At 43.0% G+C, this 26,396-nt stretch overlaps 1 protein-coding gene across 6 annotated transcripts in view; it reads left to right on the top strand.

Annotated features, from left to right (window-relative positions):
- The window catches only part of abcc9 (ATP-binding cassette, sub-family C (CFTR/MRP), member 9), a 105,223-nt gene that overhangs the window by 33,167 nt on the left and 45,660 nt on the right, over positions 1 to 26,396 (top strand). For 3 of the 6 annotated variants that reach the window (XM_062066312.1, XM_062066314.1, XM_062066313.1), the window contains exons 10-21: positions 1,507 to 1,662; positions 1,730 to 1,864; positions 1,939 to 2,101; positions 2,167 to 2,207; positions 2,278 to 2,420; positions 2,489 to 2,597; positions 5,986 to 6,093; positions 15,096 to 15,168; positions 15,248 to 15,353; positions 15,489 to 15,527; positions 21,261 to 21,302; positions 24,808 to 24,909. In XM_062066312.1, the coding sequence (XP_061922296.1) occupies positions 1,507 to 1,662; positions 1,730 to 1,864; positions 1,939 to 2,101; positions 2,167 to 2,207; positions 2,278 to 2,420; positions 2,489 to 2,597; positions 5,986 to 6,093; positions 15,096 to 15,168; positions 15,248 to 15,353; positions 15,489 to 15,527; positions 21,261 to 21,302; positions 24,808 to 24,909 (1,217 nt within the window). The remainder of the gene's footprint in view (positions 1 to 1,506; positions 1,663 to 1,729; positions 1,865 to 1,938; positions 2,102 to 2,166; positions 2,208 to 2,277; positions 2,421 to 2,488; positions 2,598 to 5,985; positions 6,094 to 15,095; positions 15,169 to 15,247; positions 15,354 to 15,488; positions 15,528 to 21,260; positions 21,303 to 24,807; positions 24,910 to 26,396) is intronic. The other 3 variants (XM_062066316.1, XM_062066317.1, XM_062066315.1) reach the window with 2 other exon arrangements.

Here is a 26,396-nt window from a genome sequence, read left to right as displayed (position 1 = left end):
CTCTAATAACTAAAGTTCCTTGGGTGAATAATGTAAACTCATGACACCGGTATGTTTTAGTGCTTTCATGGCGAGTTAACTGACAGATATAAGTAAGAACTTTACACTACTTTATATTAGAAATGGCAACAGTGGAGGACGAATGTCACATAACAAGAAGATAGAGAAAAAGAAGAAGCTTATCGACGGCCTGCAAAGGCGGACCCGCGCAATTTTTCAGGACTTATGCAGATCCCAAATACAGATCAGCACAGTACAATCCATCAAGCGGTGTGGCTTCATAGCTTACCAAAGTCCTACTAAAACCTTTTTAATAGATTTTTGAGCGCCGTGTGTAATGTTCTATATTTTCAATGGAACATATAAAATGTTGCTGTTGTTTACTTGAGTCATATTGCAGTCTACACGTATCTCTTATGTGTGACTGCCATCATATTGCAGTCTACACGTATCTCTTATGTGTGACTGCCATCATATTGCAGTCTATACGTATCTCTTACGTGTGACTGCCATCATATTGCAGTCTACACGTATCTCTTATGTGTGACTGCCATCATATTGCAGTCTACACGTATCTCTTATGTGTGACTGCCCTCATATTGCAGTCTACACGTATCTCTCATGTGTGACTGCCATCATATTGCGGTCTACACGTATCTCTTATGTGCGACTGCCATCATATTGCAGTCTACAAATATCTCTTATGTGTGACTGCCATCATATTGAAGTCTACAGGTATCTCTTGTGTGTGACTGGTCACAATTATCATTTCACCATGTACCAAATAAAATAGCTTCGAGGTCGGTAAGCACAACCAAAATTATTCCGTACATTAGGCGCACCGGGTTATAAGGCGCACTGTGGAGTTTTGAGAAAATGAAAGGATTTTAAGTGGGCCTTATAGTCCGGAAAATTGTCAGGTTCAAACACTGATGACATTTATTAAACAGACAAGAAGCAAGGAATCATTCCGAGACAGAGTTCAATTTTGGCTCAATGAGGAGATACGGGTTTTGGGCTGGATTCTAGTTATAGATCCAAACTATGTTCTGAAAGTCCAGCCCGCGTGCTTCCTGTATTTATTTGGGAGGTCCCTGTTTACATCACTGAAGCTGTCGCTGAGGGAAGGGGGTAATCTCGACAACTCCAGTTAGACACAATATATGATTATACAAAAAATGCAAATGTGTTGACGCTGGTGATATCGCCTTGTCCCTGCTCCGTCTGCGTCACGGCGGTGTTCGGCCTTGGCAGTCAGCAGGCCGAGTCTGGACACAAACACTGATACCAGACTGGCTTGCAATCTTTTGGATAGCATACAAGTTGTGTGATAATATATACATAATTATTCTAACAAAAATACAGTACTTACTTACAATTTGTAAGGTATATTCCTCTAACAGTGCACATCGAGCACTTTTGACGACTGAGAACTGATGAGGTTCAACGTTGGCCGTGGCGTCCCGCCCGTCCATTGAAGGTGTCATGTCTTCTATCTCCTACCAGGCGATGATTTACAACAAAATCCTGCATCTGTCCACCTCCAACATGTCCATGGGGGAAATGACGCTGGGTCAGATCAACAACCTGGTCGCCATAGAGACCAACCAGCTCATGTGGTTCCTCTTCCTCTGCCCGAACCTGTGGGCCATGCCTGTGCAGGTCATTCAAGAAACCACCGACGGCAGTCAAAATGTCAACTTCAATGAGGAACTTCTCCTCCTCGTAGATCGTGATGGGTGTTATTCTTCTCTACTACCTGCTGGGCTGGAGCGCCATCATCGGAGCGTCTGTCATCGTTCTCCTGGCTCCCGTCCAGTACCTCATCGCCACCAAGCTGGCCGACACGCAGAAGAGCACGCTGGTGAGCGTCATGGCGGGTCCGGCCTTTCCCTTAACGACGTAACTCCATAAACCCCCTGAGCGTTTGTCTCGCAGGAGCACTCCACGGATCGCCTGAAGAAGACCACGGAGATCCTGAAGGGCATCAAGCTGCTGAAGCTGTACGCCTGGGAGAACATCTTCTGCGGCAGCGTGGAGGAGACGCGGGGCAAGGAGCTGAAGAGTCTCAAGACGTTTGCCTTCTACACGTCCATGTCCAGTGAGAAGACCACACAATGGCGGTTGCGACGTGCTCACATTCATGATCTTTTCTTGCCTTTTCAGTCTTCATGAACGCTGCTATTCCCATCGCCGCGGTGCTGGTGGTAAGCTGCTCTTCACATCCACAGTCCCCACTTGAAGTTCTGCATGAACACCTCCGACGACTCCCTGCAGACCTTCGTCGTGCATCACATCATCAACAAAAGGTGTCCGAGTCCGTCCGAGGCCTTCGCCGCTCTGGCGCTGTTCAACATCCTGGTCACGCCGCTCTTCCTGCTCTCCACCGTCGTCAGGTTCGCCGTCAAGGCGCTCGTCAGGTGGGTCTGCCTTCTTCCCACCACCTCTCTTGTTGCTAGGCAGAATTAGACAAGTGTGTTGGTCGCAGTGTGCAGAAGCTGGGCGAGTTCCTCCAGAGCGACGAGATCGGAGACGACAGCTGGCGGAACGGAGAGATGGCCGTGCCCTCGGAGGGCGCCAAAAAGCACCCTGGGCTGGTGAGTGTGCACTGTGCACGCACACAATTGATGCATCTAGCACAGACCTGGGCAAATTAACTGAAACCCACTACTACCGACCACGCAGTCTGATAGACCTGGGCATTCTGCGGCCCGCGGGCCACATCCGGCCCTTTGTGCGTCCCTGTCCGGCCCGCGTGAGGCCAATCATAAATTATAAAATACATTTAAAAAAGTATCTATGTCGACTGTGCAATACAACGGGGCTGCTTTTGTTTTGAAAAGCGTTATTTGTATTACTTCCGTGTGGACGCATGCGCATGCGTGATTGTGAGTGAATGTGAACAGCGGCAATCACAAATTACAAAATAAAGTTGAAAAAACGTCTATGTTGTGCACGCAATACAACTGTGCTGCTTTTATTTTGAAAAGTGTTATTTATGGGCGTATGTCCGTGTGTAACCTGTGAGTGAAGGTTCACAGCGACAAGTGATGAGACGCTAAAAAGAGAAAAGTTGATGAGGAATGGCGTGTTTTCAACAAGACATGGACTGCCAAGCAACGTTCCCTCTAAGGTGCTCGCCTGCGCAATTGCGCACTGCTCAAGCGTCCTCTGCGCACAGCAATTATATGCCGCGCACCAAATCAAATCCCATCTGAATTCTAAACAAAATAAACACATTTATTCTGTGTAATTTTGCAATGCAACTTTGAGAGACAGTGACAACAAACCACTCTAACGGTGTTCGTCAACACCGTTCAATTGAACACCGTTCAATTATTGTAACGTCTATCGAGATGCTTCGAGGCCAGGAATTATATCGATCACTTTATTGAGCAAAACTGTTTATATTCGGCCATAACCACACCAAAAACATGAGTAAAACAATTCTATCTCGAAAAACTAGTCATTTGCTGCCGTACAAACCAGGCCAAAACCAACTTGTCATCTGTCACCAACACGCATAGCACCAAACCCCTGGTGCGTTTATGGCCACACAAAAAGTCGGACAACACAAACACCACACAAAGTTACACTATGACTCCTCAGTCATACGTGTGCTTATTTTACTGTCATTTATTATTAATGTGAATTTATTGATATTAATCATGGAATGCTGTTACTAGAGAAAGTTACAGGAATACAGACTTCATCCTATGCTTACATTTCATTGTGCAACATGAGGATGTTTAAGGGGAACTAAATCTCTGAAAGGGGTACAAATGATTTCCAAAGCAGTGCTTTTGGTTTTAAAGTTAAGTTAGGTTAAATGAAAGTATTATTATTATTATTAATTATTATTATTATTATTATTATTTATCTTACGGTATATATCAAAAATAATATTGAGCAAAATTGAATTGAAATATTGTCGATGTGGCCCTCCAGCAGTGCTTGGGTTGCTCATGCGGCCGCCGGTAAAAATTAATTGCCCACCCCTGCAATAATGACATTTTTTTGTGGTGCCTTTTATTTAGAAAAGTACCGAAAAGTATTGGAATACATTTTGCTACCGATACCGCTTAAAGGCCTACTGAAATGAATTTTTTAAATTTAAACGGGGATAGCAGATCTATTCTATGTGTCATACTTGATCATTTCGCGATATTGCCATATTTTTGCTGAAAGGATTTAGTATAGAACAACGACGATAAAGATTGCAACTTTTGGTATCTGATAAAAAAAAGGCTTGCCCCTACCGGAAGTAGCGTGACGTAGTCAGTTGAACATATACGCAAAGTTCCCTATTGTTTACAATGATGGCCGCATGAAGTGAGAGAGATTCGGACCGAGAAAGCGACAATTTCCCCATTAATTTGAGCGAGGATGAAAGATTTGTGGATGAGTAAAGTGCAAGTGAAGGACTAGTGGGGAGTTGAAGCTATTCAGATAGGGAAGATGCTGTGAGAGCCGGGGGTGACCTGATATTCAGCTGGGAATGACTACAACAGTAAATAAACACAAGACATATATATACTCTATTAGCCACAACACAACCAGGCTTATATTTAATATGCCACAAATTAATCCTGCATAAAAACACCTGCGTGTTTGTTACGCTAGCTCCTAGCTCCTCTGCTAGCTCCTAGCTCCATAGAACACGCCAATACAATTCAAACACCTGATCAACACACACAATCACTCAGCCCAAAAGACCGTTCACCTAACCCAAGGTTCATAAAGCTTATATATTTTTAAAAAGTTACGTACGTGACGCGCACATACGGTCAAGCTGTCAAATGTTTAGCAGCCAAGGCTGCATACTCACGGTACCTGATATTCAGCTGGGAATGACTACAACAGTAAATAAACACAAGACATATATATACTCTATTAGCCACAACACAACCAGGCTTATATTTAATATGCCACAAATTAATCCTGCATAAAAACACCTGCGTGTTTGTTATGCTAGCTCCTAGCTCCTCTGCTAGCTCCTAGCTCCATAGAACACGCCAATACAATTCAAACACCTGATCAACACACACAATCACTCAGCCCAAAAGACCGTTCACCTAACCCAAGGTTCATAAAGCTTATATATTTTTAAAAAGTTACGTACATACGCAAAAAAAAGTTGCGCACATACGGTCAAGCGATCAAATGTTTAGAAGCCAAAGCTGCATACTCACAGTAGCACGTCTGCGTCTTTGTCATCCAAATCAAAGTAATCCTGGTAAGAGTCTGTGTTGTCCCAGTTCTCTACAGGCGTCTGTGTATCGAAGTCAAAAGTCCTCCTGGTTAGAGTCTCTGTTATCCGAGTTCTTCCATCTTGACTGCATCTTCCGGGAATGTAAACAAAGAAGCGCCGGCTGTGTACTGTTGTTGCTGACTACGTTCGAAAAATACGTCCATTTCGCACCGACAACTTTCTTCTTTGCTTGCTCAGCTTCCTTCTCCATAATGCAATGAACATGATTGCAACAGATTCACGAACACAGATGTCCAGAATACTGTGGAATTATGAAATGAAAACAGAGCTTTTTCGTATTGGCTTCAATGTGGAAGGCATACCCGTGTTCGCCGGTCTACGTCACGCGCATACGTCATCCTCAGAGGCGTTTCGAACCGGAAGTTTAGCGGCAAATTTAAAATGTCACTTTATAAGTTAACCCGGCCGTATTGGCATGTGTTATAATGTTAAGATTTCATCATTGATATATAAACTATCAGACTGCGTGGTCGGTAGTAGTGGGTTTCAGTAGGCCTTTAAGCCGGTGCCAAGCCTGTCACAGAACGTGACGTCACGTGCAACAAAGGTATCTGATTATGGTACTGTTTAATTTCACGTGAGTCGGTACCCGGTAGTACCGACAGAACTCGGTCGGTACCCATCCCCGGTCGCCCGTGAGTCCACCGAGCAGATTTATGAGTTCCATGTTCTGTCTCTCTCCCCCATAAACACGACGTGGTCCTGTCCCGAAGACCAAAGCCATCAACAGGAAGCAGCCCTTGCGGTACCAGATGGACAACTACGAGCAGCCGTCCAGGCGGCAGATGAGGCCCAGCGAGACGGAGGATGTGGCTGTAAAGGTCAGGAGATCTTTCAAATTGTTGAAAAGAAAGCCTTTAACCCGGGGGTCGGCAACCCGTGGCTCTTTAGCACTGCCCCAGTGGCTCCCTGGAGCTTTTTTAAAACTGTATGAAAATGTAAAAAGATAATTTTTGTTATAATATGGTTTCTGTAGGAGGACAAACATGACACAAACCTTCCTAATTGTTAGAAATCCCACTGTTTATATTAAACACGCCTAAATGATGAGAGTAATTGGCGAGTGCCGTTTTGTCCTACTAAATACGGGAGTCCTTGAACTCACCGGAGTTTGTTTACATGTACAACTTTCTCCGACGCTGCCACTACTTTGTCTCATTTTGTCCACCAAACCATTTATACTGTGCGTGAATGCACAAAGGTGAGCTTGGTTGATGTCATTGACTTGTTGGAGAGCTAATCAGTGCACGACTGCAAGATAATCCATGCTAACGTGCTATTTAAGATAGCTGTATGTACATATTGCATTATTATGCCTCGTTTGTAGCTATATTTCAGCTCATTTAATTTCCTTTACTTACGTCCTCTGTGTATTTAATTTATATACATCTCATGACACATTATCTGTATGTAATATTGGCTACATTTCTGATAGTTGTTTGTGTGCCATGTTGTTCCAGACCACAGCAAACTTTACCCAGCTTGTAAATATTGTAATACAACAATTAGATTCTAGTGACTAGAAGAAGACAGCTTGTCCTACTAAATACGGGAGTCCTTGAACTCGCCGTAGTTTGTTTACATGTACAACGTTCGCCGACGCCGCCACTATTTTGTCTCATTTTGTCCACCAAACCATTTATACTGTGCGTGAATGCACAAATGTGAGCTTTGTTTATGTTATTGACTTGTTGGAGTGCTAATCAGGCATATTTGGTCAGAGCAAGACTGCAAGATAATCCATGCTAACATGCTATTGCATCATTATGCATCGTTTGTAGCTATATTTGAGCTCATTTAATTTCCTTTACTTACATCCTCTGTATTTAATTTATATATATATATCTCATGACACATTATCTGTATAAAATATTTCTGATTGTTGTTTGTGTGCCGGTATAGACCACCGCAAACTTTACCCAGCTTGCAAATATTGTAATAAAACAATTAGATTCTAGTGACTAGAAGAAGACAGCCTGTCGTTTCCTTTAACTTGGACACACACATCTATACCTTTTTTCCATTCTAAGACATTTCCAGAAGTTCTCTCAACCTCTGAGAAGTTTGCTAATGTTTTCCAGTGTTGTAAAAATGTGTAAAATAAATATTACATTTCAACATTTCTGTCAACAAAGATTTGCGTCAGCCTGCGACACAGTCTTTTTGATAGTAGGCTAATATAGACACTTACATCATGTGTTGTCTTCATTATAACACTTATATAAGACTTTTAAAGTCATTTTGATAGTAGGCTAATATAACTAATATAGACACTTGCATCGTGTGTTGTCTTCTTATAACACTTATACAAGACTTTTAAAGTCATTTTGATAGTAGGCTAATATACACACTTACAACATGTGTTGCCTTCATTACAACACTTATATAAGACTTTTAAAGTAATTTTGATAGTAGGCTAATATAGTTAAAATAGACACTTACATCATGTGTTGCCTTCATTATAACACTTATATAATAATGTTTAAGTAATTTTGATAGTAGGCTAATATAGCTAATATAGACACTTACATCATGTGTTGCCTTCATTATAACACTTATATAGGACTTGTAAAGTCATTTTGATAGTAGGCTAATATAGTTAAAATAGACACTTACATCATGTGTTGCTTTCATCATAACACTTATATAACACTATTTAAGTCATTTTGATAGTAGGCTAATATAGCTAATATAGACACTTACATCATGTGTTGCCTTCATTATAACACTTATATAGGACTTGTAAAGTAATTTTGATATTAGGCTAATATAGCTAATATAGACACTTACATCATGTATTGCCTTCATTATAACACTTACATAAGACTTTTAAAGTCATTTTGATAGTAGGCTAATATAGCTAATACAGACACTTACATCATATGGTGTCTTCATTATAACACTTATATAAGACTTTTAAAGTAATTTTGATAGTAGGCTAATATAACTAATATAGACACTTACATCATGTGTTGTCTTCATTATAACACTTATATAAGACTTTTAAAGTCATTTTGATAGTAGGCTAATATAACTAATATAGACACTTACATCATGTGTTGTCTGCATTGTAACACTTATATAAGACTTTTAAAGTCATTTTGATAGTAGGCTAATATAACTTATATAGAAACTTAAATCATGTGTTGTCTTCATTATAACACTTATACAAGACTTTTAAAGTCATTTTGATAGTATGCTAATATAGTGTTGTCTTCATTATAACACTTATATAAGACTTTTAAAGTAATTTTGATAGTAGGCTAATATAACTAATATAGACACTTACATCATGTGTTGTCTTCATTATAACACTTATATAAGACTTTTAAAGTCATTTTGATAGTAGGCTAATATAACTTATATAGAAACTTAAATCATGTGTTGTCTTCATTATAACACTTATACAAGACTTTTAAAGTCATTTTGATAGTATGCTAATATAGTGTTGTCTGCATTATAACACTTATATAAGACTTTTAAAGTAATTTTGATAGGAGGCTAATATAGCTAATATAGACACTTACGTCATGTGTTGCCTTCACTATAAGACTTTTAAAGTCATTTTGATAGTAGGCTAATACAGCTAATATAGGCACTTACATCATGTGTTGTCTTCATTATAACACTTATATAAGGCTTTTAAAGTCATTTTTATAGTAGGCTAATACAACTAATATAGACACTTACAACATGTGTTGCCTTCACTATAAGACTTTTAAAGTCATTTTGATAGTAGGCTAATACAGCTAATATAGACACTTACATCATGTGTTGTCTTGTATAAGGCTTTTAATTTTTTTGCGGCTCCAGACATTTTTTTGTTAGTTTTTTTCCGTCTAATATGGCTCTTATAACATTTTGGGTTGCCGACCCCAGCTTTAAACCTTCAATCAGCTGAGATTGGTGTGGTGTGGTGTGGCGTGGGTCCAGCATGGATGCAAGGTGCACCGAGGCAGCATCCTTCCAACAGTGTCTACTTGAAACGCTAACGAAGTGACGCTCATCAACAGCTGTTTCCTATCGGGGGGCGTGCATGTGACCGTCCATGTGCACTCTTCTCAGGATTCACATGAGAACGTCTTGCCCCGTGCGTGGCCTCAGCGAAGGCGGCTCTTCCTGTCCCATCCCCGCGGGGCGACGCCGCCAGCCCGGCGACGGCCCGCTCGTTAGGAAGAATGAGTCAGGGGCGGGGGGGTGTCTGCTGGTCACATGATCTCAGCGCGTGACATTGTCTCCTCGGAAGCATCCTGTGGCCTTCTGGTTTGGAGGGTCTCGCTTGAGGCCCGGACCGCTCCGGCTCGGTCCCCGAGGTGCTGACCTGGGCCCGGGTCAAAACCGCCATGCGAGTAGTCAGACTGGGAAAGCCATCTCTCAGTGGATCACGTGGGGGGGGGGGGGGGGGGGCAAACGCTGTCGAGCGGTTCTTACGTTTGCTAGAACATGACCTCCTTAATTTCATGCCTCGCTTCCGTTGTTGTTGATCTCTTCTCCGACACAAATTGTCAGGTTCAAACACTGATGACATCTATTAAACAAGACAAGAGGCAAAGAATTAAACAGAAACAGAATTCAATTTGGACTCAATTGAGGAGACACACTGTACCCTTGCACAGTATCTCCAGCACGCTCTGCCAAAAGATTGCATGCCTCCTTCTTTTATTTTGGCTTTCTCCCCCCCCCCCCCCCCCCCCACCTGACCACAGCTGCTTCCAGAGGGAAGTGGGTCGTAAACAGCGTTGCCTTTGGTTACCGAACAGTTTAAAAGGAGAGGTCGTAGAATAGTTCAAAACGAGTTCCATAGAATAGTTCAAAAAGAGTTCCATGAAATAGTTCAAAGAGAGTTCGTAAAATACTTAAAAAAGAGTTCGTCTGGAAATTGGGCAGATCCTGCCGTCTGTCCGCTTTGAAGTCACAGTGGAGTTTTACGAGCCTTCCTCCTGGTAGGCCCCAAAGACCGCTCCCGTCCCTCTGCCAGGAACTCAATGTAATACAAAGCTTTTGAGATCATTTAGAAACAATTATTCTAACACAAATAACAACTGAAGTGCCTTGTCCCTTTTGGGGTCGCTGGAGCCTATCTCAGCTGCATTCGGGCGGAAGGCGGGGTACACCCTGGACAAGTCGCCACCTCATCACAGGGCCAACACGGTTTGACAGACAACATTCACACATTAGGGACCATTTAGTGTTGCCAATCAACCTATCCCCAGGTGCATGTCTTTGGAGGTGGGAGGGGCCTATCCCCAGGTGCATGTCTTTGGAGGTGGGAGGGGCCTATCCCCAGGTGCATGTCTCTGGAGGTGGGAGGGGCCTATCCCCAGGTGCATGTCTTTGAAGGTGGGAGGAAGCCGGAGTACCCGGAGGGAACCCACGCAGTCACGGGGAGAACATGCAAACCCCACGCAGAAAGATCCAGAGCCCGGGATTGAACCCAGGACTACTCAGGACCTTCGTATTGTGAGGCACATGCACTAACCCCTGGGCCGCCGTTCTGCCCCTCTATTAGGGATCTAAGTGCCCAAAATTTGAAATCAACCCATTGCAGAGAAATGTATAAAACAATCCTGCCTTCACAGGGCAGCACGGTGGCAGAGTGCGTCTGCCTCACAATACGAAGGTCCTGGGTTCGATCCTGCGCTCGGGATCTTTCTGTGTGGGGTTTGCATGTTCTCCCCGTGACTGCGTGGGTTCCCTCCGGGTACTCCGGCTTCCTCCCACCTTCAAAGACATGCACCTGGGGATAGGCCCCTCCCAACTCCAAATACATGCACCTGGGGATAGGCCCCTCCCACCTCCAAAGACATGCACCTGGGGATAGGCCCCTCCCACCTCCAAAGACATGCCCCTGGGGATAGGCCCCTCCCACCTCCAAAGACATGCACCTGGGGATAGGTTGATTGGCAACACTAAATTGGCCCTCGTGTGTGAATGTTGTCTGTCTATCTGTGTTGGCCCTGCGATGAGGTGGCGACTTGTCCAGGGTGTACCCCGCCTTCCGCCCGAATGCAGCTGAGATAGGCTGCAGCGCCCCCCCGCTACTCCTGAGGGAAAACCGGTAGAAAATGGATGGGATGGGATCTTGCCTTCTTTCACATTTTCGGCCCTGTCGTCTCCATGTATGATAAAGATTTACCCAAATTAGTTTTCGCATGTAGGTCATTTTTAATTGACCGTATTTTCCGGACCATAGGGCGAACTGCCAATGAATGGTCTACTTTCTATCTTTTTTTTCCACATATAAGGCGCACCGGATTATAAGGCACATTAAAGGAATCTTATTTATTTTATTTTCTTCTAAATGTAAAAGACTTCCTTGTGGTCTACATAACATGTAATGGTGGTTCTTTGCTCAAAATGTTGCATAGATGATGTTTCACACATCATCTTCAGGTCACTTTCTGACCGTCGTTTTGTGGGCGGATCTTATTTACGTGCCTCCACTTGGACAGCGTCTTCCCCCCGTCATCTTTGTTGTAGCGGTGTAGCGTGCAAGGACGGGAGTGGAAGAAGTGTCAAAAGATGGCGCTAACTGTTTTAACACGCGAAGTCCCAGAGAAGGGTCAATTGACATTTTTACCTAGAAAACACACAAGAGGGTCATTTGACCCCTAGTCCCCCCTGTGGACACTCCTTTTGTTATGAAAATGTGGCTGTTAGTGGCACACGGCAGGGGGCCACTTGAGCCTGTGTGGGGGAGGGGACCTTACAGCTCAAGCTTTAGTTCTGAGGTAGGTTGTGTGTGTTTTTGCAAGGATCAACAGAATGAAGGGATCAACACTCTGACATTTATTGTTAAAAAAAATACAAAACAAAACATATTTACAAAGAATGAAAAAGCAACTGTTTTCCCAGTTTTGGTGTGGAGGGTTGTTGCAGAAGCAATTGTTATTTTTGTGTGCCAAAAATAGTTTTAAAAAAAAAATTTACAAAGAAAAAAGCATATTTACAAAGAATGAAAAACCATGTCCATGTAAACGTGACTGACATACATTTGAGCAGTCACTCACAATCCTGGCACTGCCATTGCTCCTTTCGGCATTTCCCACATGTATAATTTTTCTGTCTACCTAGACAAACTGCCCCTAACAGCCTCATTACCATAACAAAATGAGTGATTAGTGTATTCGGGAAAAGCGTCGGGCCAAATGACCCCTCTCTGGGTCTTCTAGGTAGACAGAAAAATGCTGGGACTTCTAGTGTTAATGACATTCAGACTTTACTTCAATCAATAACGGAGCAGCATCTCCCCATCCGTGGCTCACTAGTGCAACAACAACGCCCGAAATGTGTCTCGTGAAAAAACTTAACTCTCTAATAACTAAAGTTCCTCGGGTGAATAATGTAAACTCACTACACCGGTATGTTTTAGTGCTTTCATGGTGAGTTTACTGACAGATATAAGTAAGAACTTTACACTACTTTATATTAGAAATGGAAACAGTGGAGGATGAATGTCACATAACAAGAAGATAGAGAAAAAGAAGAAGCTTATCGACTACGGTATCGGCACGGGCTACAAAGGCGGATGCGCGCAAATTTTCAGGACTTATGCAGATCCCAAATCTAGATCAGCAGGTACCAGAAGGTAAGAAAAGTTAATTTTGCATAATATTGTGAAACAAAACGCCAGATAATATGTCTTACCTTATACACACACCATAATAATACTCCTATGTTGAAGCACAGTACAATCCATCAAGTGGTGTGGCTTCATAGCTTACCAAAGTCCTACTAGAAACATTTTGATAGATTTTTGAGCGCGGTGTGTAATGTTCTATATTTTCAATGGAACATATAACATTTTGGTGTTGTTTACTTGAGTCATATTGCAGTCTACACATATCTCTTATGTGTGACTGGTCACACTTATTATTAAAAACCATGTACCAAATAAAATTGCTTCGAGGTCGGTAAGCAAAACCATTCGGCGCACCGGGTTATAAGGCGCACTGTCGAGTTTTGAGGGAAAAAAGGAATTTAAGGGCGCCTTATAGTCCGGAAAATACGGTACATGTGTTTTTTTCTGTCAAAATGGAAAAAACTAATACATTTAGTAAGAAAATGTAAAGTACTTTAACGACGTATATTATTTCCAGGCTTTCGAGGGCCAAATATAATGATGTGGCGGGCCAGATCTGACCCCCGGTCCTTGAGTTTGACACCTGTGATATGGTATGTTGTGCATGTGGGGAAAGTCACTCAAAACTAGTGGTGGTAGAAGCAATATTGCACAATGAAAGGGAAAAACTACAAAACATGGCCACCGGGGAGGCGACGATGGTTCCGTCAGTGTGAGATTGTGGGGTGACTTTGCCTTTTTAAAAGGGATTGTTTTCAGAGGGAGCCAAAAACTGGCTTGAAGATAGGTCTGTAAAACAAAGTCTATGCAACATTTTAAAGAACTGTCAGGTTCAAACAGCGATGACATTTATTAAACAGACAAAGAAGCAAGGAATTAAACAGAGACAGAATTCAATTTAGCTCAATTGAGGAGAAACATCTGGACTGTACTCTTTGCACAGTCTTCCACCACACTCTGACGAAAGATTGTACGCCTCCTCTTTTATTTGGACTTTCCCTGATTACATGGCAACAGCTGTTTCCAAAGGAAAGGGGGTCGTAAACAGCCGTCGCCTTTGGTTACAAAACAGTTCAAAGAAAAGGTGCCTGGAAGGGGGGTCAGGTCCTGCTTCCTCTCCGCTTTGTAGATCTCTGGTCAAGACAAAATCTTCCTGTGGATTACAATACATCAAAGAAACCGACACCTTCATGTCGCTTCCCATCCTACACAGTGGAATTTTACAAGCCTTTTGATTGGTAAGATCAAAGACAGCTTTTTGTCTGCTCGCCGGGAACTCATTGAAACACAAAGTTTTGTGATAACTTGGATACAATTATTCTGACATGAACCACATTTAATCGTTATGTAGACCACTAGGAAGTGTTTTAAATGTGGGAAAAAAATCATAATATGACGTGTTAGAGTAATTGTTTCTAAATGATCACAAAAACTTTGTTTTACATTGTGTTCCTGACAAGAAGACAAAAGGCTGTCTTTTGAAACCTACCAAGAGTAAGGCTTGTAAAACTCCACTGTGTATGGGTGGGAAGCAAGATGGTGTTCCTGTGTTCTTTCATGCATGGTAATCAACAGAAGGATGTTGTTCTGGCCCAAGGATCTGCCCAATTTCCAGACGAACTCTTTTTGAAGTATTTTACGAACTCTTTTTGAACTATTTCACGACCTCTTCTTTTGAACTGTTCGGTAACCAAAGGCAGCGCTGTTTACGACCCACTTCTCTCTGGAAGCAGCTGTGGTCAGGTGGGGGGAGAAAGTCAAATAAAGAAGGAGGAGTGCAGCCTTTTGGCAGAGCGTGCTGGAGATTTTAGAAGGATACAATGTCCGGGCGACTCTCCTTAATATATCGAGTCCAAATTGAATTATGTCTCCATTTAATTCTTTGCCTCTTGTCTTGTTTGATAGATGTCATCAGTGTTTGAACCTGACATGACCCCTTTTTTAAAGAGCTTTGTCCCAATACTTTTGTCCTATTGTCTTCCAGCTCCAAGTGCTTTTATTTTGGCTAATGGACATGCCTTTGTGGGTCAGTGTCATGCGGCGAAGGATCTGCTGCGTAACGCGAGGGCGGGGGCCTGAGATAAAGTAAACCTAATGGGAACAAATAAACCCAACAGATGAGGAATGTGAGGGAAGCAACGTGACGGATCATCAAACAGGAATTCAGCGACGTGACGGATCATCAAACAGGAATTCAGCGACACGCTCTTATTTTGTCATACCTCCCTTGTGTGTGTTCAGGTGAGCAACGGATGCTTCACCTGGGGAAGCAACCTGTCCACGCTGTCCGACATCAACATCCGCATCCCGACAGGTGCTGACCGTCACACCTGCGTGGCGGCTACACGTGTGGTCTAAACATCCTGACTTCCTGTGTGTGCGCGCGCCCTCAGGTCAGCTGACCATGATCGTGGGCCAGGTGGGTTGCGGGAAGTCGTCGCTGCTGCTGGCCATGCTGGGCGAGATGCAGACCATCAGCGGGCGCGTCCACTGGAGCAAGTAAGTCCCGCGCGGCCGGCGAGTGTCGCGCTTCGCCCGTTTGAACGGAAGGAGACTAACTGGGCCGTGGCGTGAGCGTGAGCGTGCACGTGTATTAACACCAGCTTCTGACCTCCTGCCTTCTCGCCGCATCAGGCTGCCTGATAGCGAGACGCTCCACCAGGGGACGTTCAGGTACTTCCACCTCATCTCACTCCATCCATACTGCTTCTCAGTGGCGGGCCGTGCGTTTCCCACCTAGGCCTTCAGCGATGTGCGACTACAATGATGACCTCTCCAAATACCATCATTGATGTCGCCACATGACCATTGCTGGAGAAATACTACACAGGAACACATTTACTGAGTATTGAAGCACGTCAACAGTGTACAAAACGGGTAATTTTATGGCACATTTAAAAATCAATAAACCCGCACCAGCAATTAAAACATATCTAATTGGTACTGTCAAAATTAAAATTGCAAAAAACAGTAAACGTGAAAAAATAAAGGAATTGAATATTTGAACTCACAATTTGTAGAACCCATTCGACGCCGTATAAGCCAGTGGTACCGCTCGTAGTCGCTTGGTTGGAGTTTCGCCATTTCATCGCCGGGACAGCTGAGCTAGCTTCGTCTCACAAGATGTAGTTTCTCTTTAAATATCCTTCTTGAAAATCAATCAATCAACCAATCAATGTTTACTTATACAGCCCTAAATCACGAGTGTCTCAAAAGGCTGCACAAGCCACGACGACATCCTCGGCTCAGATCCCACATCAGGGCAAGGAAATACTCAACCCAATGGGATAACAATGAGAAACTTTGGAGGGGACCGCAGATGTGGGGACCCCCCCTGGGCGACCGGTGCAATGGACGTCGAGTGGATCTGGCATAATATTGTGAGAGTCCAGTCCATAGTGGATCTAACATAATAGTGAGAATCCAGTCCATAGTGGATCTAACATAATAGTGAGAGTCCAGTCCATAGTGGATCTAACATAATAGTGAGAATCCAGTCCATAGTGGATCTAACATAATAGTGTGAGAGTCCAGTCCATAGTGGATCTAACATAATAGTGTGAGAGTCCAGTCCATAGTGGATCTAACATAGTAGTGTGAGAGTCCAGTCCATAGTGGATCTAACATAATAGTGTGAGAGTCCAGTCCATAGTGGATCTAACATAATAGTGAGAATCCAGTCCATAGTGGATCTAACATAATAGTGTGAGAGTCCAGTCCATAGTGGATCTAACATAATAGTGTGAGAGTCCAGTCCATAGTGGATCTAGCATAATAGTGAGAGTCCAGTCCATAGTGGATCTAACATAATAGTGTGAGAGTCCAGTCCATAGTGGATCTAACATAATAGTGTGAGAGTCCAGTCCATAGTGGACCTAACATAATAGTGTGAGAGTCCAGTCCTTAGTGGATCTAACATAATAGTGTGAGAGTCCAGTCCATAGTGGATCTAACATAATAGTGAGAGTCCAATCCATAGTGGATCTAACATAATAGTGTGAGAGTCCAGTCCATAGTGGATCTAACATAATAGTGTGAGAGTCCAGTCCATAGTGGATCTAACATAATAGTGAGAGTCCAGTCCATAGCGGATCTAACATAATAGTGTGAGAGTCCAGTCCATAGTGGATCTAACATAATAGTGTGAGAGTCCAGTCCATAGTGGATCTAACATAATAGTGAGAGTCCAGTCCATAGTGGATCTAACATAATAGTGAGAGTCCAGTCCATATTGGATCTAACATAATAGTGAGAGTCCAGTCCATAGTGGATCTAACATAATAGTGTGAGAGTCCAGTCCATAGTGGATCTAGCATAATAGTGAGAGTCCAGTCCATAGTGGATCTAACATAATAGTGTGAGAGTCCAGTCCATAGTGGATCTAACATAATAGTGTGAGAGTCCAGTCCATAGTGGATCTAACATAATAGTGAGAGTCCAGTCCATAGCGGATCTAACATAATAGTGTGAGAGTCCAGTCCATAGTGGATCTAACATAATAGTGAGAGTCCAGTCCATAGTGGGGCCAGCACGAGACCGTCCCGAGCGGAGATGGGTCAGCAGCGCAGAGATGTCCCCAACCGATGCACAGACAAGCGGTCCACCCCGGGTCCCGACTCTGGACAGCCAGCTCTTCATCCAGGATCACTGAATCTGTGCCCCCCCCTCCACGAAGGAGAGGGGGGCGGAGCGGAAAAGAAACGGCAGATCAACTGGTCTAAAAAGGGGGTCTATTTAAAGGCTAGAGTATACAAATGAGTTTTAAGATGGTACTTAAATGTTTCTACTGAGGTAGCATCTCTAACTGTTACCTCTAGAACATTCCATAGTACTGGAGCCCCAATAGAAAACGCTCTATAGCCCGCAGACTTTTTTTGGGCTCTGGGAATCACTAATAAGCCGGAGTTCTTTGAACACAGATTACTTGCCGGGACATATGGTACAATACAATCAGCAAGATAGGCCTTGCAAATATATATCTGCCATCTAATCAACGTTTTGTTCTTTGTGGGTTTAAAAAGGGATTTCTCTGCTAGCCCGGTATGGCTACAGCGCAACACTTCCTGCCTCCTGCTAAAGTGCAACTTGTGATTGGATACTCACTTTGGAGTGACAAGTGAGTATCCAATCACAGTCTCGTTAACGTCAGACTACCTAGATAGGCTACCGACAACAACTTGTGATCTGATTGGCTATCGCCACTATCTATCATTTGTATGTGTTCTCAAATTCATCCGCTAACGGTCCGCCGCGGCTCAAACCGGTGAGTATCCAATCACAGGACGCGTAAATGTGATTGATTGATTGATTGATTGATTGAGAAGTCTATTGACATCTTAAAGAATTGAATCCATGTAATGCTTTAAAAAAAGGCAAATGGATGGCACAAAAAGCCAAAAGGCTTGTTTCCATTGTGGTCCATGTCACGTTCAAGGTGAGGCCAGCTAGATTGGCTATGGCAATTATCTATCAACTGTATGTGCCCGTTCACTTACAGTGCGTAAACATTGTTGATTCTCAAGGCAGATTTGGTACAGCATGGCAACATAAGCTAGCTGAATTCTGATTGGATACAAACTCTAAGCTAACAACAACAACACTGGAAGGAGCATAATATGACATTAAGAGAATATGAATACTTTGACATATTTAGGGGAAGTCAATTAAAACATAATTGCATCTTCAATTATGATCATGATTTCTGGTCATGTTAGGCCAGCAGAGAAGGCCTTGCTGCTTCTCTTACGTAACCTTTCCTAAAGCCCCGCCCCCCCTTCTGGACAGTCAATGACGGAACCTAGTTACCCGAGGAGGGACGATGACAGCATCACTTGCCCGGTGTCTCCTTTCTGGGCGGAACGTTCAAGTCTATTAGCACAGCTTAAGTCTTCAAAGTTTGCTCGTCGCCACGGGTAATGCATCCATCTTCACAAACCGAGCATTTAGACCAGGCCTGGGCAATTATTCTGACTCGGGGGCCAAATTTAGAGAAAAAAAATGTGTCTGGGGGCCGGTATATGTATTTTTTTAGGAAAACTAATACAAAACCTCACAATAAAGTCTGATTGAATGCTAAAAACGTTATGACAGACCGCCTTAAAAACGTAATGGAATTTTGTTTCTTTTTCTATGAAGGATAAAACCCTGAATATTGAGAACATATGAACGTCACACCCCCTCTCCATCCACATATTTTACAATCAAGCCAAATGCAACAAAAATGCAACAAACACAGCGAAATATGAATGTGAAGGGTAAAAAAATTAAAAAAACACCTACAATCTGATATATGTGATACATCACTAAGCTTTAGAACTTTCTTGTAAAAATCTCCTTCCGCGTCTGTCCCTGACACCCACATTTCAGGCTCTGCAAACACTCTGTGGAAACGCTGCTGTGACTTAAAAACCCTGTTTCCATATGAGTTGGGAAATTGTGTTAGATGTAAATATAAACGGAATACAATGATTTGCAAATTATTTTCAAGCCATATTCAATTGAATGCACTACAAAGACAATATATTTGATGTTCAAACTCATAAACTTTTTTTTTTTTGCAAATAATAATTAACTTAGAATTTCATGGCTGCAACACGTGCCAAAGTAGTTGGGAAAGGGCATGTTCACCACTGTGTTACATGGCCTTTCCTTTTAACAACACTCAGTAAAGGTTTGGGAACTGAGGAGACACATTTTTGAAGCTTCTCAGGTGGAATTCTTTCCCATTCTTGCTTGATGTACAGCTTAAGTTGTTCAACAGTCCGGGGGTCTCCCTTGTGCTATTTTAGGCTTCATAATGCGCCACACATTTTCAATGGGAGGCAGGTCTGGACTACAGGCAGGCCAGTCTAGTACCCGCACTCTTTTACTATGAAGCCACGTTGATGTAACACGTGGCTTGGCATTGTCTTGCTGAAATAAGCAGGGGCGTCCATGGTAACGTTGCTTGGATGGCAACATATGTTGCCCCAAAACCTGTATGTACCTTTCAGTATTAATGGCGCCTTCACAGATGTGTAAGTTACCCATGTCTTGGGCACCAATAAACCCCCATACCATCACACATGCTGGCTTTTCCACTTTGCGCCTATATCAATCCGAACGGTTCTTTTCCTCTTTGGTCCGGAGGACACAACGTCCACAGTTTCCAAAAACTATTTGAAATGTGGACTCGTCAGACGACAGAACACTTTTCCACTTTGCATCAGTCCATCTTAGATGATCTCAGGCCCAGCGAAGCCGATGGCGTTTCTGGGTGTTGTTGATAAACGGTTTTCGCCTTGCATAGTAGAGTTTTAACTTGCACTTACAGATGTAGTGACCAACTGTAGTTACTGACAGTGGTTTTCTGAAGTGTTCCTGAGCCCATGTGGTGATATCCTTTACACAGTGATGTTGCTTTTTGATGCAGTACAGCCTGAGGGATAGAAGGTCACGGGCTTAGCTGCTTACGTGCAGTGATTTCTCCAGATTCTCTGAACCCTTTGATGATATTACGGAGCGTAGATGGTGAAATCCCTAAATTCCTTGCAATAGCTTCTTGAGAAAGGTTTTTCTTAAACTGTTCAACAATTTGCTCACGCATTTGTTGACAAAGTGGTGACCCTCGCCCCATCTTTGTTTGTGAATGACTGAGCATTTCATGGAATCTACTTTTATACCCAATCATGGCACCCACCTGTTTCCAATTTGCCTGTTCACCTGTGGGATGTTCTAAATAAGTGTTTGATGAGCATTCCTCAACTTTATCAGTATTTATTGCCACCTTTCCCAACTTCTTTGTCACGTGTTGCTGGCATCAAATTCTAAAGTTAATGATTATTTGCAAAAAAAAAAATGTTTATCAGTTTGAACATCAAATATGTTGTCTTTGTAGCATATTCAACTGAATATGGGTTGAAAATGATTTGCAAATCATTGTATTCCTTTTATATTTACATCTAACACAATTTCCCAACTCATATGGAAACGGGGTTTGTACATTACCATAGTAACTAGTAGGGTTCTACAGTATACGGGTATTAGTATAGTACCGCGATACTAATGAATCATATTCGGTACCATACCGCCTCTGAAAAGTACCGGTCCGCCACACCCTAAGATTTTTGCTTAAAATAAAGCCAATAATGCAATTTTTTCTGGTCCCCTTTATTTAGAAAAGTATCGAAAAGTATCGAAATAATCTTGGTACCAGGACAACACTAGTCACTAAAATATCATGCAAAAGCACAGATTCCAAGCATTGAAAGACTTAGTACAGTTGAAGACTTACGGTCTTACGCCTCACTCCGCCCAATCGAGCGCAGCACGAGGCTCCGCCCAGGTGATGTTAGCGTGTTAGCACAGGTGTTAGCGCCAGGCGGGGGGGTCAGTGTGTACTCACGCTAAAAGTGCTGCCTTTGACAGCTGCTCAGAGGCGGAGGAGGAGGGCCACGACCACGTCGGGAGGTACCACGTCGTCTTCCTGTGATCCGTCTTTATCCTCATTGTGCTCCGTGTGCATGCCTGCTCTTAATGACTAGTGCATGAGCCTCATCGACATACATCATACAGGACTTGGAGGTGTACTATTTGGGTACAATTGGAGGTGGATGTGTAATTAACTGAGTGACTAGTGCATGAGCCTCATTGACATACATCAGTGTTTTTCAAACCTTTTTGAGCCAAGGCACATTTTTTGCGTTGAAAAAAACCTGAGAAATCAGCAGAAATCATTAAAAAATGTAACTCAGTTGACAGTAAAAAGTCGTCGTCGCAATTGTTGGGTATGACCTTTAAAGCATAACCAAGCATGCATCAGTATAGCTCTTGTCTCAAAGTAGGTGTACTGTCACCACCTGTCACACCCTGACTTATTTGGACTTTTTTGCTGTTTTCCTGTGTTTAGTGTTTTACTTCTTGTCTTGCGCTCCTATTTTAGTGGCTTTTTCTCTTTTTTTGGTATTTTCCTGTAGCAGTTTCATGTCTTCCTTTGAGCGATATTTCCCGCATCTACTTTGTTTTAGCAATCAAACATTTTTCAGTTGTTTTTATCCTTCTTTGTGGGGACATTGTTGATTGTAGAGATGTCCGATAATGTTTTTTTTGCCGATATCCGATATTTCGATATTGTCCAACTCTTAATTACCGATTCCGATATCAACCGATACCGATATATACAGTGGTGGAATTAACACATTATTATGCCTAATTTTGTTGTGATGCCCCGCTGGATGCATTAAACAATGTAACAAGGTTTTCTAAAATAAATCAACTCAAGTTATGGCACTGCCATATTTATTATTGAGGTCACAAAGTGCATTATTTTTTTTAATATGCCTCAAAACAGCAGCTTAGAATTTGGGACATGCTCTCCCTGAGAGAGCATGAAGAGGTTGAGGTGGGAAGGGGGTAGGGGGTAGCAGGGGTGTATATTGTAGTGTCCCGGTAGAGTTAGTGCTGCAAGGGGTTCTGGGTATTTGTTCTGTTGTGTTTATGTTGTGCTATGGTGCGGATGTTCTCCCGAAATGTGTTTCTCATTCTTGTTTGGTGTGGGTTCACAGTGTGGCGCATAGTTGTAACAGTGTTAAAGTTGTTTATACGGTCACCCTCAGTGTGACCTGTATGGCTGTTGATCAAGTATGCTTTGCATTCACTAATGTGTGTGTAAAAGCCGCATATATTATGTGACTGGGCCGGCACGCTGTTTGTATGGACAACCTCAAAATGCTACAGTGTATCAAAAAATTAAAAAGATAATAAAAATGAATAGAAATAAAAACTAAAACAGCCTACTAGCACGCATATATATATAGCTTTTTTTAAAAAGAAGGGTTTTGAAGCCTTTTTTAAAAGCATCCACAGTCTGTGGTGCCCTCAGGTGGTCAGGGAGAGCGTTCCACAGACTGGGAGCCACAGTGGTTTGGTGGTATATTGTAGCGTCCCGTAAGAGTTAGTTCTGCAAGGGGTTCTGGGTATATTGTTCTGTTGTGTTTATGTTGTGTTACGGTGCGGATGTTCTCCCGAAATGTGTTTGTCATTCTTGTTTGGTGTGGGTTCACAGTGTGGCGCATATTTGTAACAGTGTTAAAGTTGTTTATACGGCCACCCTCAGTGTGACCTGTATGGCTGTTGACCAAGTATGCCTTGCATTCACTTGTGTGTGTGTGTGAAAAGCCGTAGATATCATGTGATTGGGCCGCCACGCAAAGGCAGTGTCTTTAAGGTTTATTGGCGCTCTGTACTTCTCCCTACGGCCGTGTACACAGCGGCATTTTAAAAAGTCATACATTTTACTTTTTGAAACCATCCATCCATCCATCCATCTTCTTCTGCTTATCTGAGGTCGGGTCGCGGGGGCAGCAGCCTAAGCAGGGAAACCCAGACTTCCCTCTCCCCAGCCACTTCGTCCAGCTCCTCCCGGGGGATCCCGAGGCGTTCCCAGGCCAGCCGGGAGACATAGTCTTCCCAACGTGTCCTGGGTCTTCCCCGTGGCCTCCTACCGGTCGGACGTGCCCTAAACACCTTACTAGGGAGGCGTTCGGGTGGCATCCTGACCAGATGCCCGAACCACCTCATCTGGCTCCTCTCGATGTGGAGGAGCAGTGGCTTTACTTTGAGCTCCCCCCGGATGGCAGAGCTTCTCACCCTATCCCTAAGGGAGAGCCCCGCCACCCGGCGGAGGAAACTCATTTCGGCCGCTTGTACCCGTGATCTTGTCCTTTCGGTCATAACCCAAAGCTCATGACCATAGGTGAGGATGGGAACGTAGATCGACCGGTAAATTGAGAGCTTTGCCTTCCGGCTCAGCTCCTTCTTCACCACAACGGATCGATACAGCGTCCGCATTACTGAAGACGCCGCACCGATCCGCCTGTCGATCTCACGATCCACTCCTCCCTCACTCGTGAACAAGACTCCGAGGTACTTGAACTCCTCCACTTGGGGCAGGGTCTCCTCCGCAACCCGGAGATGGCACTCCACCCTTTTCCGGGCGAGAACCATGGACTCGGACTTGGAGGTGCTGATTCTCATCCCAGTCGCTTCACACTCGGCTGCGAACCGATCCAGTGAGAGCTGAAGATCCTGGCCTGATGAAGCCATCAGGACCACATCATCTGCAAAAAGCAGAGACCTAATCCTGCAGCCACCAAACCAGATCCCCTCAACGCCTTGACTGCGCCTAGAAATTCTGTCCATAAAAGTTATGAAACGATACCGATAATTTCCGATATTACATTTTAAAGCATCTATCGGCCGATAATATCGGCAGTCCGATATTATCGGACATCTCTAGTTGATTGTCATGTTCGGATGCTCCACTGTAAGTCTTTGCTGTTGTCCAGCATTCTGTTTTTGTTTACTATGAAGCCAGTTTGGTTTTAGTTTCATTCTGCATAGCCTTCCCTAAGCTTCAATGCCTTTTCTTAGGGGCACTCACCTTTTGTTTATTTTTGGTTTAAGCATTAGACACCTTTTTACCTGCACACTGCCTCCCGCTGTTTCCGACATGTACAGAGCAATTAGCTACCGGCTGCCACCTACTGATATGGAAGAGTATTACACGGTTACTCTGCCGAGCTCTAGACAGCACCGACACTCAACAACAACACATCATTTGCAGACTATAATTACTGCTTTGCAAAACATATTTTTAACCCAAATAGGTGAAATTAGATCATCTCCCACGGCACACCAGACTGTATCTCGGCACAGTGGTTGAAAAACACTGACATACATCATACAGGACGTGGAGGTGTATTATTTGGGTACAATTGGAGGTGGATGCAATCATCTGGTGTTGCTTCATGCGTCATGAACCTGACCCCCTTTTTGACCTCCTTACTGCCAGCCCATGTGTAACCGTGTCATCCACCCTGACCTGTGGAGCAGATTAGTATCAAACCTGAACTCCTCTCACTGTGTGTGTTCTCACTGTGACCCGCTCGCCCTTTCCCTCCCACCATGTGCGCAGCAAGAACAGGTACTCCGTGGCCTACGCTACCCAGAAGTCCTGGCTGCTCAACGCCACCGTGGAGGACAACATCACCTTCGGAAGCCCCTTCAACAAGCAGAGGTGCGCCCTCATCTTCTTTGCTTCCGTGCAATGTTCCCCTCTAATTCAGGGATGTCAAGCTGGCACTTATGGCTGCCATTAGAGAGCTGCTTGTAACAGGTCCGTGTACCTTCCGTTCATTCTATTTCCAAAACGCAAATCAAAAAACTAATTTAGGGCCGTTTTTCGTTGTTTTTTTTGTTTGTTTTTTTTTTGTCCTGTACAGCTTAGGAAAATCATATAGTTGATGTAGATGCCCATATCGGCTGTTCAGATTTACTTTACAAAAGAGAAGTGTAGGATACTTCTGTTGTTGCCTTATTTGTATTTGACTTTATTAAATGTATTTATATTATCATTTGGTGCAGCCGGGCCGGAGCAGGAGGGGATAGAAAGAGGAAAAAAGGAAGGAAGAGGGGGAAGTTGTGGGGACAAAAGGGGGATAAGACAGAGAGACAAAAACAACAACAGCAAACACAACAATAACAACAACAATAGAGCAACATCAGCAAATAGGATATGTACAAATATGATGGTAAAAGTGATAGCAAAGAAGCAGTTAGCGAAATAAATAATAAGACAGAGAGACAAAAACAACAACAGCAAACACAACAATAACAACAACAATAGAGCAACATCAGCAAATAGGATATGTACAAATATGATGGTAAAAGTGATAGCAAAGAAGCAGTTAGCGAAATAAATAATAAGACAGAGAGACAAAAACAACAACAGCAAACACAACAATAACAACAACAATAGAGCAGCATCAGCAAATAGGATATGTACAAATATGATGGTAAAAGTGATAGCAAAGAAGCAGTTAGCGAAATAAATAATAATACAGAAATGACAATGAGCATTAATACACTACAAATGGAGCAATACACATAACCATTTTTTGATTTTTATGTATGGCAGATTTTAAAACAAACATAAAGGGTTTATTTTCATTAAAATATTGCCATAAAATTGGATTTTGTGCTGTTTTCATTTTATGGATTTTTATTTTTCCAGATAAACACAAAAATCGAATATATCTTCATCCAAAATGCAAAAAATGCGTGTTTATCTGTGATGACAAATTGAACCGGAAGCAGTATTTTAGCTTTTCCTTTGCGTTTAGCATGTTTTTAGCATAACGCTGACACCTTTGTTTAGCAGGAGTCTTATTGTCGTTTTGAAAAAAAAAGGGTCATTAAGTTGTTGTCCAAAAAAATTGTTGTAGAAAAAATGGCCCGAAATTAGTTTTTTGATTTGTATTTAAAGGCCTACTGAAATGAATTTTTTTTATTTAAACGGGGATAGCAGATCTATTCTATGTGTCATACTTGATCATTTTGCGATATTGCCATATTTTTGCTGAAAGGATTTAGTATAGAACAACGACGATAAAGATTGCAACTTTTGGTATCTGATAAAAAAAAGGCTTGCACCTACCGGAAGTAGCGTGACGTAGTCAGTTGAACATATACGCAAAGTTCCCTATTGTTTACAATGATGGCCGC

This window comes from Entelurus aequoreus, linkage group LG12 (genome assembly GCF_033978785.1).
Source record: "Entelurus aequoreus isolate RoL-2023_Sb linkage group LG12, RoL_Eaeq_v1.1, whole genome shotgun sequence".
Classification (NCBI taxonomy): Eukaryota; Metazoa; Chordata; class Actinopteri; order Syngnathiformes; family Syngnathidae; genus Entelurus; species Entelurus aequoreus.
This window is presented reverse-complemented; position numbering and strand designations above follow the sequence as displayed.